Below are 14,384 nucleotides of genomic sequence, written 5' to 3' on the forward strand. Positions count from 1 at the left end.
ATCTGAGGTTTACAGTCATAACTCTGTTCTTGACATTTGTGTGGGTGACCTTGGGGAAGTCAAATTATGTTCTCTGCGTGTTAGTTTCTACATCTACGAAATGGAATATCATCTGCTATGAAGAAATTTTTGGATTAATAACAAGCTCTGGAAGAATGGTATGGTGCTATACAACTGTCACATTGAAATATTTGGAGATTACAATAACCATGATAATAAGAAAACCTGGTAAAGATGTTAAGGGAGTAAGAGAAAGCACAGCTAAGTCAAAGAAGCAGTAGCCCAGAGGAAATGTGACAGAGAGATTCAAAATAAATTGCAAAATCATACTGCATAAAGGTGCATGTAGAAGCTAAGTGTACGTACCACTATTCGACATCTGAAAAAGATTGTTCTTTTCAAACTTCTTGAAAACACTTCCTTTAATTTCAACAAACTGAAATAGTAAACAAAAATATCACCTTTATCACTGTAACAGTTTAAAAATGGACAAGATACATATAAAACTTTCTGGACAGTAAATAACATTTAAAAAATAATTTAGTCATCCACAATATTGCCATTAAGGTGCCCATATAACCTCAAAAATATAAAATAAAATCTCATACTTACATTATTAGACATCATGATGGTAAGCAGCGACTTGTTGTGCGAGTTAAAAGCCACGTTGAGAGTTGTTGCTTGAACCATGATAAGAATTGCATGCAAAACTAGCAGTGAATGATGTCAAGGAAAAAGCCAGTCTGTTTTCATATTAGTATATGAAACTATACAATTTAGAAAGTGAACAATGGGAGGGATGATTATGCTTTCTAAATCCAGTCTTGCGTTAGTGTTTTATTACCTTGTTAGCTATAGTTGATACAAATCTGCCAGCTATGATGTACAGGACCCACCTGAAACAAAAGCAGAAATGAGCCTCTGGGCATCTATTCACTTAGACTGTGAGTCCTGGAAGATGGTTATCTTGTTCTTTCTGGACTTCTGGCATTTGGCAAAAGATGTGGGAAACAGGCCCTCAAAAAAGTTTCTAATAAGTGGAATCAACTATGGTAAATACTGAAAAAAGAGACTTAGCTGATTTACATTCTAGAATAGAAAAGAACACAAAGTAGAAGTCTGGAAGCAACTGGCTTCTACAGTTCTGCAGGGCGTTGGCGTGGGGATGTAAGATGACAAGAAATGTCTGATAATTGAGATTCTTCTTTAGATGTCATTTTTGAAGATATTCACAAGTTGCAGAATTATATTCATATTGCACATAGAATAGTTTATTTAAATGAGAACACTGTTTTACTCCACATACTTAGAACAAACTTTTATGCTTATAGAAATCTTCCCACTGAGCCCCTTAACTTTCCAAGTATTAACCCAATATTTTCAGGCATGACAAATTCAGGGACAGTACACATTCCTGTGAATGAATCTGGACCCCATATGGAACTTAAGTTTAACTATGCATGTGTGTGTACAAATACACAGATGGCTACATACATGCACACAAACAGTTTATATAGTAAAGCCTTTAACTTTTCAAAAGAAAAGTTTTAAGAAGTGGTGTGGGGAGCAGAGGAGATAAAAATTCCAAAATTCCTCCCCAAACAATTTCAAATTTTACCTCTAGATGAACCACATACATTTTAAGTCCTAGATTTTAACAAAACATTCATAGGCTTAAAGATAACTTCCAAACAATTTCAGTATGGGCATGAAAGTTATGTGGATCTCTATAGAGTATGTATAAATACAAACCTAGCCTTCTCAAGTTCTTCCATATAATCAGTCACATTGAGACTAGAACTGTTTTCTACCAGTTAAAGGGATCAAACATACATGAGGCTCTTTAATTCACAATAACTACTATAACCAATTTATTAAAAGAAAGCAGACATTTCACATTAATCTTCAGGACACACACACGCACACACACACGTTCACATACACCTTTAAATTTGAGAAATAGCTAGCCGAATAAAATAATGTAGAATATGTACTGACTTGAAATTTCCAGTAATTCTAAAGGATACAGACATAGAGAACAGCCATGAAAAAGTGAGGAATCACTCCGATATGGGCTCTTTTTCTTTCTTTAGGTTCTGTTGCTGTCCAATAGAGAGCATCTAATATATCTTGTCCAAATGATGAAAACAGACGATCTGCTACCTAAAGAGAAAAATTATTGGAAAAATTTTTTTCTTTTTCTGAAAAGTGTTTTTTAACATTCCACCTAAATATGTTACTCAAACTCAGATGCAACTCAAAAATATTGGAGCTATGACTTTTTAAAAAGTGAGTGCTTGAAATCTTGCATTATTTGAATTAGACTTTGTCTAATTAGCTATATATTTATAACAAGAAGAGTATTACATAGTGGCAAAAATAAAAGGGAGAAGCACATCAAAATCATAGTCTTTCTGATTTTAATTCTTTAAATTCAGATTCAGGATTCGAACTTAAGTCTTTTAAGACAAATACATCATTTGACCCACTGTATTTGCACCTAAAATTTGTAGACAGCTGTAACTCTAATTTGTTTTAGATTAATCACAGAGTATATAATATGCAGATTTACTTCCAAAAGACATTTTTAGGTATTGATCTCCATGAATAGAGTATGATGAAAAAAAGCAGCACATAAAAAAGAAAGGAGAGTATATATTATACAGGCTTTGGCTAGAATGTTACAATCACACCCAGGCCGTCGATCTCTGGCTCCCTCAGTCTCTAATCCATCACCCTGTTCTTTTGCATTATGGTATTTATCACTTCCAAATACCTCCTGGTTTATAGTCTCTTTTCCACCTGCAAAACATAAGCTCCTTAAGAACAGGCTTTGCTCACCTCTGGATCTTCAGGGCCTAAGGCAGTGCTTGGCACACAGTAAATTTCGATTCAATTCAATTCAATTCAATTGTCAAATGCAGGCATAATAGTGACCCACTGTTTAGGGGGCACCCAACACATGTCTGGTACTGTGCTAAGCCCTGCCTATACACTGCTTCACCACACACTCACAATTCCCCTAGCACTTGCATTCACAGATGAAACAGGAAGAGTTAGAGACACTCAGCAACTAGTACCCATGTCCAGGGCAGTGAGTCAGTAAGTGGAAGAAGTGGGGTTTGGTCAGAGATGGTTTATCTCCACTATGCCAAAACTACATCAACGAGTATAGTCTGCAAAGCGAATATGCATTTCAGCCATTCTGATCAGCAATTTGTGGACCCTTTTCCTTGAGGCCTATTCTCTAATAACAGTGTTGAGGCCACCCTGTAGAGGGTTTTGTAAACTAGGGGCACATGCATTACGTGTGGGGGTAGGGAGAAGCTTGCATCACCTGCAATACCTTAAAAGGAAAGGCAGTGAAGGAGACTGGTAGGCTACAGAAGGAGCGAGATGAGCCCAGGCTTTTCTGTGAGAGGATGACTACTCCGCCTTTCACACTTCACCCACACTGTCTGCATCCTATGTGGTGCATCCTACTTGGGGAGGGTGGAGGGGCAGAGCAGGAGCAAAAGCAATGAGTGTAGAATCAGGAAGCTGGGGTGTGGTTTTAAAACATGTTGGTCAATGAACTGAGGAGTAACTGGGATGGCCAGAGTTCTATGGCTTCTGTGAAGAGATGGAAAGCCCTCATCTACCATAGCAATACAGCCTCAGAGCAGAAAGGCCAGCAGCCCCCGACATCCCTCCTTCTGCCCACTCATTAGGAAAAATGCTTTCCCAGCTAAATTAAAAGATAAGTAGACCTTATTTGTATCCCTAAAAAGTAATAGAGAAAAATGCATGTGAATCTCAAAAGTTTTATTATATAACCTAGAGTAACTTTTTTTTTTTTTAAAAGATTTATTTATTTATTTATTTGACAGATAGAGATCATAAGTAGGCAGAGAGGCAGGCAGAGAGAAAGGAAGGGAAAGCAGGCTCCCTGCTGAGTAGAGAGCCCGAGCGGGGCTTGATCCCAGGACCCTGGGATCATAACCTGAACCGAAGGCAGAGGCCCCAACCCACTGAGCCACCCAGGTGCCCCTAGAGTAACTATTTTAAGAACTGATTAAAATTCTGCCTATATAGCAAAGCATGTTTTTTTTTTCTTTGTGTAGCTGCTTATTTTTTGCATGACAGCAGGTTCTCACATGTTGACTGCTTTAAAGTGAAATACACTGCATTAAAAATACTGGGGTACCTGGTGGCTCAATTGGTTAAGCATCTGCCTTTGGCTCAGGTCATAATCCCAGGGTCCTGGGATTGAGCCTGCTTCTTCTACTCCTCCTCCCCACTCATGCTCTCTCTCGCTATCTCTGTCTCTCTCTCAAATAAATAAAATCATTTAAAAAAAATACTAAGTACTTGGAGAAACTGAGAAACTTATGTTTACTCGCTCTATGTAAAAATTCCAAAGCATTTTAAATGTAAATCTATTATAGCAAATGTATATACAATCCTAACATGTTTTTCATAATTTTTAAAGTTTTAGTAAGATGTATACATGGGTTTCCAATGAATATTCCAATGAATATGCAAACAAATTACCCCACCATATGATAACTTACATTCTCAAGGGGGTACTAACTAAAAAGTCTCTAGACAGCAGGTACCTTTCTCTCCTACTTGAGGATGCATCATGCCCTGGGGACCAAGGACCAGCAGTAGGTACCATCTCGTGAGAACAAGATTGTCCAGTCTCAGCCCAGAACTACCTAATCAGAATCTGCATTAGATTCTGTCCCAATACTAGAGTCGTCGGGTGAATATTCTGTATCATTGGGTTCAAAGTCTGCACCTTGACCAAGCCTGTGCGGTTGGGAGGCTAGGCTGACTGTGCGGGTACAGGAGGGCCTTCACTCACCTCGAGCATATTGTAGATGATGTAGAGCTTGATGACTGACTGCCCCCTTATCAGGTGATACATCATGGAGTAGTCAACGTAGTGCATCATAAAATAGCAGATCACCAAAATGACACCCTTCAGAATGTCACACACCTGAGCAGGCTGAAGCAAACGTCTGTCCCTGAAATACATAAGATGTAGTAAAAGCATGAGTTTTACTTTACATGCTCTTGAAATCATCTTTACTGGACATATACAAGCATACAGAGATAATAATGAGAATTCAGTCACTCTTCTAGGAACTAACAAGTTATACTGACTACTCAACCATGTGAAGTTTTCTGCCCAAAAACAACAACAAAAATGTTAAACCAGAATTACTAGCAGAAGTGGGTCCTCTTAACAAGGAAACACAGAGGGCGGGCACCTGCCGACAATGTGCTTTGAAGCAATGGAGTTCCTTCTAACCTCATCTTGAAGCCCGGCAGCCCACTGGCTCAGCCCTTTCCACACACAGGTAGCACCCTGCACTTTTTATTTACTAGCGGAGCAGGTTTCTCCATGTCACTGCACGAGGAGTACCTATTTCTATGATGGCATCGGGGTCCACTGTGTGGATGTGTGGTAATTCATGGAACACCCTGGCAGATGGCCAGTATTCTGCAACTATGAACCATGATGTCATGTGCATGTCATGCCTTGTATGTGAAAATGTACCCGTAGAATAAATTCCTATAGTCGGAGGGTATGTTCCCTCAAGAGAAGCAGTGAACTACCCTCTGCAATGGCTGTGCCAATGTCCACATCCACTAGCAGCTCCTGGGGAAGGCTGCAGTGGACATGCTGCAATCCAGGTTGATTGGCTGCTGGCTATCTGCCAATTCCACTGTTGAAATGGCATCTAGCATAGTTTCAGTTAATTCTTCCCTTTAGGAAAGTACATTTCTCTATATATTTAAGTTATTTATATTTCCTGTGAATTCTCCCCTCCTATCTTTTTCTTGCTTGACAGGAGCTGAAACTAGTTTTTTCCTAATTACTACTAGGAGAACCACTGCTTACTTCAGGATAGGGTTCAAGGCAGTCCACCTCAAAATATGCTACTATGGCATCTTATTTTGAATTAAAACTATGTAAGAAACAGCTGGTGTAAGAAGGACACTCTGACCTCTTCTGTCCCCTTCAAAGTGGGAGCTAAATTCCCTAGGGAATGGCACCCTCCCCTGGGCAGAGAAGGCATCCTTACCACCAGAGAGAAGAAATTCAGGGCTGAGAAGGCTGTACAAACAACACTTGTCACTTCTTTATTAATTTGCTATCCCAACCCTAAACTTCTCCATCTTGTTAATTCTTCATAAATTTACTATCTCTTTGTTTTAAAGGTATAAAAGTGTCCTGCCTACTCACTTCTTTGAGTTGCCTATTTTTATGAGTTCCTGTATGTATGAAATTGTATTTTTCCCCTGTGAATCTGTTTTATGACAATCTAATTATTGGACCAGCAGAAGAAACTAGATGGGAAAAAGGAGAAGTTTCCACCCTTACACTTCAAGGTCAGAGTGTGAAGAGCAAAACCTAAATTGTGCATGGAAACATCTGACTAAGACACAGAAAAACTACAAAGAAGAGCAGAAATTTATGATTTCTTTCAGTAGATATGAAACTCCTGTGGCTGGAATGGAAAGCAGCTTGCTCTACTGCAGGCGAATTCCTCAAGACAGGAAATGCTCCATCTCCTGTTTGGGAACTTTTATGTAATCAATAAAAAGCCTCCAGCACTTTCTTCAGGAGTTACAGAATCTCTTCATTCTCACCATCGTGACAATGTTCTAGCAACTACCTAAGGGGGTGAGCTCATTTTCCAGCTGAATCTCGACATTCTGAGGTCTTCACATCTTCTCTATTCCCTAACCACTGTCCACATTCAGATCAAGGCTCTTCTCTTCGAGAGAGCCTTGCAGGGTTCAACAAGGATAGGTCTTCCAAACTGTTACCTGAAACACTGTTTTACAAAAACAGTGAAATGTTAGTTTATAAACGAGGCTTGCAATAGCAGCTCTGTGAGCAGGTGATACAGAACCTCATTCTTGTTTTCCACAGTGCACACCACACATGGTTTTTAGTCAGACATGAAATTGATCTGTTCACAGAAAAAATACAGGATACTGCAAAAATCCTGAAGAGGTAAGTTCTGTGAGAATTAAGTCCACAAAGGGTTATAAGTAGATGGGAAAACACTGGGCTGATCCAGTGAGTTCATATGGGAAGACAGGTCAGAATTTGTCTATGTCAGACCCTGTGTCTTGACACCAGCAATATAAACTGATAAACCAAGTAAAATTATTCTTAGCAGCTGAAATTTTGGGGAAAATTGCATCAAGGACAAAGCTGATCAATCTCCACCATTTCCCTGTCCCCCTGACTCTTCTCCAGTGCTGCTCCTCTCTCCCAACCCAAGTGGATGCTGGCCCGTTTCTCCTCATGGAACCAGAGGGATCTTCACCTATGTCTCCCAAACACCCAGCCCAGAACACAGATCTCTGCCTAGGGTTATTCGCTCATCAAGGCAATTCTCTGCTCCCACCCTACAAAATTAAAAACAGAAGAGGTAGTACATTTGTTGAGTGGGGGGAAGCATGTTTTTCATTCAAACAATGAGAGGAGGAGGCATTCTGAACACTCTGGGCTGCTGGCCTGTGTGACTCTGTCCCGAGACAGCAGAGGGACAAGCTGGCATCAGTATGGACTACAGCAGCCCACTCTTCCTCTGAAGTGCAGGTGCAGCTCTGCAAATGCCAAATACCACAAATCACCAAGAGGCGTGGCCCTTTGTAGTTAGGAACTATAGGTCACACGTTATGAATTAAAGAAAATGATAGGTACCCAAAGTAGGGCAGTATTAATTAATCTGCATTAATTACTAAGGTGACTTTGATAACTAATTAAAGAAAACTATACTTAGAGCTTTTGGTACCAGACTGGCATCTATTTAGTTAAGTGATCTCAGCCAAAATAATTTTATTTAAGAGACAAAGGGCTTTTATATATATCATATCCAATTGTGTGTCTTCATAAACATATACAACAAAGGGCCAATGTGTTAATGTGTGTCTATGAAGGAAGGGTGTATCAATTACAAGACATCGCTGCAAATTAGAGCTAACAAACATTGGAAATAGATATACCCAAATAACACAGTATGACACATTTTGAACTAAGATGATAAAAATTTTAAATCAAGCAAGCAGAAACAACTTTAATTTAGCTTTATCTCACCTAGGATCAAACTAGGTTGTAAAACCACAATAAAGTTTTACAAACACCTTATGCTACAATTTTCGGTTACTATGTGGCAGGCACTGGTTCTAGGCACTTGGAATATACTCATTTCAGTTTTCACAATAATCCTGTGGGCAAGGTACTATATAGATCATCTCAGTTTTACAGATGAGGCAAGGTGCAATCAGGAATGTACCCACAGCTGGACAGTTATTAAGTCAAGGGGTGGAGGAGCAGGGATCTGAACCTTGGCAGTCTGGCTCTAGAAGGCATGTTCATTACTATCATCTACCATTTGAGACTTTCCTTTTTTTTTTTTTTTTTTTGGTTTGTTTTTGTTTTTTGAGACTTTTCTTTAAAAGAACTTTTAAATAAACAACTCAGTACCCTTTCTCTTTCAGTATAATTTAATATGATATAACATCACTGTGCTGACAGCTCATTTTTATTCTTCATTTCTAAAAAGAGAAAAAAAAACAGGACCATATTTCACTGGATCCATGGCTCTCTGTGTGCTCCTGCTCTGGCAAAAATCTCCTTTGCTAACATCCGAAGTGGTTGCTCCAGAGATGACTCTGATTTTAAGGAATATTATTCAAATAAAGAATAAAAGCAGCAGAACTCCTAAGAAACAGACTCTTGTTTTCCTATAAACGTCCCTGTAAAAAAAGGTTGCAAAAATAAAAACTATTTCCGGGGCGCCTGGGTGGCTCAGTGGGTTAAAGCCTCTGCCTTCGGCTCAGGTCATGATCCCAGGGTCCTGGGATCGAGCCCCGCATCAGGCTCTCTGCTCAGCAGGGAGCCTGCTTCCTCCCCTCTTTCTCTGCCTGCCTCTCTGCCTACTTGTAATCTCTGTCTGTCAAATAAAATAAATAAAATCTTTAAAAAAAAAAAAAAAAAACTATTTCCAAGGTGGCACCTTAGAAGACATCTATATCTCTCGTAGCATCTATGAGTAAGAAAAGACCTGACCTCAAAATAAATTCGCAGGATTAAAAGAACTTGAACCAGTCCCAGTATTTGTTTTCTCTGTCAGGATATTTTTAGATGACTATCTGATAAGCATTTCCAACTCCATAAGAAGCTTATTTACAGCCTTGCCAATGAACTTGGAATTGGCTGTCAAACAACAGTTTCACATTCAAGTTCTTCCTTATAAACATCTGTTAAACGGTAGTTACTAGCAATTCATTTTGCAAATGCTGGACATCTCACATGAACACATAAATAAGTGGAATAAACTACTGGACAAAGTGAAAAACCCACTAATCTAATTCACAGGTTTGGCTGTGAGTTATGGCAAGACAAGTTAACATTAAACAAGATATTCAGCGGAACTTAAATTATTTTTTAAGTTCTCACGTTAAGCCACTCAGACAGAAACCACATTTTCTCATTTCTAAGTTTCATCTCTTAGTCATTCAAATACTTCCACTGGATATGCGCAATTGTCAATTAAAGCACTGCTCGTTTCAAAGGGCTTGGAGATTCATGGGAACAGAACAATGCAGTGGGCAGAGATGATCTACTAGGTTTCCTCCTGCTCAGTGGCAGAAGGTAACATGCTAAGATTAAAGTAAAAACTGGCAGCATAGAAAAAGATCAAGAAAAAAGAAAAGGCAACATAGATGTGTAAGAAAAATGGGATAATCCCTGCCTGGTTGATTTTCAAATTGGTGTAGAAATGTGTCAAGCTATCGGCATGAGATAGTTCATTATAAAATACACAGACTGAATCTTTTTTTCTTTCTCTTTTAACACTTTTAGCTATTTGTTGTATACATGAAAGAATGTAAAGTAAGAAAAAGTAAAATATTCAATATGGTTCCCATTTTAAAAAAAGAAGTCCTTTTATAATCTTGAAGTAAATTCAAATAAAGTATTGAGATTAAGATGTTTTCCTTAATTAGAAAATGGTATTTTTGGGGTGCCTGGGTAGCTCTGTTGGTTAAGCATCTGTCTTCAGATTGGGTCATGAGCCCAAGGTCCTGTGATTGAACCCTGCATCTGGCTCCCTACTCAGCGGGGAGCCTGCTTCTCCCTCTCCTCTATCTGCCCACTCCCCTTGCTTGTGCTGTCAAATGAATAAATAAAATCTTTAAAAAAAAGAAAGAAAGAAAGAAAACAGTATTTTAAATCTTAATTTTCCCCAACATATAGTAGAAAAATAATTACTAAGTCCTGAGGCTGAATGATTAAAGTCTTTCTTTGGGCTTTAAAATAATTTCAGACTATACTAGGAAAAAACCCAACTGGTTTAATAAAGCTATGGAGTAATGCAAAATAAAAACTGCTTACATGGAAGGAACTTATTATAAGCTCAGTTGACTGCTACAGCATTAGAGAAAAAGTACTTGCTCTCAAGGTCTAGAGCAGCAAGAGTAATTGAAGATCATTTGATTGAGTGATTTTCCTGTATTAGGTAAGATCATGGTCAAATCTTGCAAAAATGTGGACAAAGCTTTAGGACTAAGTAAGGATAGAGACCACGTTTTCCTCAGGTGTCCGTTCTCATTTAAATGGTTATGTCTGCCTACGCTGTTTTTGTTGTTTCCATTATATTATCTGTTTGCATGGATGTCAATTTGGCCAAGAGTAGAGAAGGAAAAATCAGGGTTTACTCACCACAAGGAGTCCCTGTGACACCACATTCCATTCTATAAAGGAAGTGAAAGTGCTCCTCCCTTCGGTCTGATTCACGAGAGAGAAAGAAAGAGAGAAGGTTGTAATGTTGCTACGCTACTTAGAGTGCCATGGTGAGGAAACAGGGGACAACAAAACCTGATTTATGAAGACTCTCTAATAAAACAAATATACTGCTCTCTACATATCTCCCACGCAGATCAACCCTGGTAAGAGGAAATTGCAAACATACTTGTTTCCCCAAAGAAAGCCACCAAGAGCTATCCCTTCACGTGTTATAGGGTGATATTAAACCATTTAGGGCACAATTGAGGCTTATGTTGAAGAGAAAAATCGTGTGTGTGTGTGTGTGTGTGTGAAGTGAATTTTGGGTGAAAAATCTTGAAGGAAGTAAGGCATACAGAGGAAGTCCAACAGGTTAAGAAACTCTCAAGCATTTGAAATTCACTATTCTTCTGAGAGATAAAAGTCTTTCTGTGGGGTAAACTCTCAGAGGAAAAAGACACTATTGCCTCTTTAACACAAATAAGTCCACAAAACCTCAAGTAAGCATTCTCAAGCCTAAAACCAAAGTGCGATCAGAAAATTTGTTTGTACAGATTTTATCTGCTGATAGTAAAAGAAAAACATTGAATCTATTACCTAAGCCTACTCTACACTTATTACCATCTAAAATATCTGAGCAAAGTTTTCAAAAGTAACTCAGTTCTTGGCACCAGATAGCACTGTTTTCTCTACAATCTCCCTCAACTTTTAACTCAAATGTTATGGAGAATTCTAAAACACAAAGTGAAGTCACAGGTTTGAGCAGAGAAGATTCATAAAAATGCCAGGTAAATAAAAAATACTTCCACAATTAGTTATTTTATTTATTCTATAAGCAAACTTGGAAAAATGAGGTCTGATACCTCTTTAACATAATACAGAGCAGTCTACTCTTCTAAACAATGAAATATTTTCATTCTTCCAAGAAACACTCGTACCTCATACAATGAATCAAATGAATCAAAATTTAATTCCGATTTCCATGTCATTGAAAGTATTCAAGTTTCTTGGATATCTTTCCAAGAAAATGATACTACCTTAAATGCAAAAGAGGGAAGAAACACACAGATCTGTTTTTAAACAATCTGGATATATTTTTCTCTTTACTTTAGTCTCCAACAAAATAGCTGGGAGCGAAGACTTTTCAAGATTGTTAATTCATTAGTAAAAAGTTTTCAAATAAGTATTCCTGAGATTATTAAATTTTTTATGGAAGCAGTGACCCTTTGCAGGCAACACAAACACACCTACCAAGTCAAAACAATCACCCTGCCAACTTCTTAAATGAACAATATTTTAACAGGATCAAAAGCTGGCCAAGTGCCAGCCAGTGGGGTAGTCACAATGAATGCTGGGTTCTCAAAAGGGCGAGCAGGATTCCTCTGGCACTTAGCTTTAGTGAAAGGCCGAGTTCTTGTGTACTAAGTTGTCAAAAGTGGCCAAACCCAAAAACCATGGCAAGTTTACAGGATATTTAGAAATAGGTCCAAAGAATAAATTCTAAAGCAGAAATTCTGGGAGGCTGTCAGTTTTCCAAAGCCACTCACGCATGCTGTACCAGACACAACTCTGCAAGAAGAGGCAAGCACTCTACTCACAAATAATGGAAAGAAGGCTACAACCTGACACAACTATTGATGTCATAAGAAAACGGACAGTACCAGACACTGCAAGATCATGGTTTTCATCTTGCATCTTGATTACTCTGATAAACCTTTCCCCCCATTTCGGGGGGATAATTAAAAAGAACTAAGAGAGTAGGAGCATAGTGACTTTCTTATAAAAAGACATATAGGAATGTAAGGATAAGGGAATAGTTCGAAGAAAAAAAAAAAAACCCACAATCGACTTCTTTATTTTTCTTTTAATTTCTTTCTATCCCTTTGAAAAAATAAAAGTCAGACTGAAGGAAAGAGCACTTTTTGCTTGCTGAAAAAGATGGAACATAGCACAGCTATAGGTGAGACAAATCAACCTTTAATGGAAGTAGAGAATGTTGAAAGAAAAGGTATAAGAAGGCAGATTTTGGCTATTTCTAAATAATAATTTTGTTAAAATAAATGTATTTTTATATTCCTAAAATATTGAAAAGGTCTCAGACATAATATTAGTAATAGCTTTATTACTATAATATTTCTCGTTATAGTTCAAGTTTTAAGCACTTCAAATTTGGTAGTTTTAAAAATAATGCTCAAAAAGACACCATTTTCTAAACTGCTCTCTAGGAAACTATAAATTGCAATGCATACTACTCTAAGCACAGATTACTCAGTTTTGATAAAGCATACTTACTAAGACAGTAAGGCAGTCTTTTCACATTCTGTGTATTCTGGCCTACACTTGCACAGAATATAGAAAGTTCCTAAAGTTCTATTATGTAATTTTAACTGCATTCCACATTATATATACACATCATATATTTATCAGTGACCGCCTAAAATGTAATTGTTCAGTTGGTCCAAACTGCAGAAATAGCACGAATGGTTTTCATAGGACAAGGGAACAGTCTTACATGTGGGGTGACACACTGCCCTCTGGTGTCATTTTAGCTCTAAAACCCTGACAATAGAACACATTTTAATTTTGTTTTGAAACGCTACTCAATTTAGACTGAAAGTATTTTAAAGTAATATACAAAAGCAACCACCTCTACTTTATAGCTAAAAAAAAAAAAAAAAAAATCTTAAAATATCTAGAAAAGGTTGGCTCCAGGATCCATCGGACACTCACAACAAAGCAAATGGGAGGCGAGGCCTGAAGTGTGGCAGTTCTCTGCAGCATCCCTTTTAGTTTTCAGAACAAACACTGAAAGACTTCTCTCATGCGATTTGGGTGCCCTGCTTCTCCCCAGTGACAAGGAACACTCGAAATGACACAGTTCTACATGTCTTGTACAATAACCAGATGGGTCTTCAAACAGAGCCTAAAAAGGAACTTCGGAAACACTGACAAATCACCACTGTCCCTCATTCAATGAGCAGCCACTGTGTACTAACATACCCAGGGAAGGACCCACTTTAGAAGAGAGTTCTTAGGATATATTTCCCTATAATGTTTTATCTCATCATGCCAACAGCCATATGTAATACCCTCTGTCTTTGAAAGCCATTCACTTAGAGATAGGCTGGAGCACACTGTTGATCCAAGAATAACTAAAAAGTTAATTTAGCTCACAGTGCAGACGTGAACACCTCTATGTGGCATTAGTTATTTTATGTCTGGTAGCTTCACATGGCTCTATCCAAATTTCTATGTGTCCATCTAGGCTATGCAGTCCACATGAAGATTTATAGTTAGTGATGTCTTATTAGATACTTTCTCTGGTTTTCTCAAAACTAAAATAACCATAATTTTATTGAGCCCCCAGTGATAAAAGAAAAAAATATATGAGATTTGGCTTTGTTAATGTTAAAAGTATCATGCTACAGATGTCTTAAAAAAAAAAAAAAAGGTTTGCTACTAAGAATAAAGCATTAAAAATTCTCCCAAAGGTATATATACTTGACTATCCTAAAGCTGATGATTATATCCCTAAAAGTCTTCCACTTGACTAACATGTAATTAATAAAATATGCCACATAATTCT

At 37.9% G+C, this 14,384-nt stretch overlaps 1 protein-coding gene across 1 annotated transcript in view; it reads right to left on the minus strand.

Moving 5' to 3' along the window:
* The window catches only part of TAPT1 (transmembrane anterior posterior transformation 1), a 59,047-nt gene that overhangs the window by 15,371 nt on the left and 29,292 nt on the right, over window positions 1-14,384 (minus strand). The window contains exons 4-7 of the mRNA XM_032333921.1: window positions 4,850-5,012; window positions 2,028-2,163; window positions 613-710; window positions 367-436 (exon numbers count right to left, since the gene is read on the minus strand). Of these exons, the coding sequence (XP_032189812.1) occupies window positions 367-436; window positions 613-710; window positions 2,028-2,163; window positions 4,850-5,012 (467 nt within the window). The remainder of the gene's footprint in view (window positions 1-366; window positions 437-612; window positions 711-2,027; window positions 2,164-4,849; window positions 5,013-14,384) is intronic.

Source organism: Mustela erminea, chromosome 2 (assembly GCF_009829155.1).
Source record: "Mustela erminea isolate mMusErm1 chromosome 2, mMusErm1.Pri, whole genome shotgun sequence".
Classification (NCBI taxonomy): domain Eukaryota; kingdom Metazoa; phylum Chordata; class Mammalia; order Carnivora; family Mustelidae; genus Mustela; species Mustela erminea.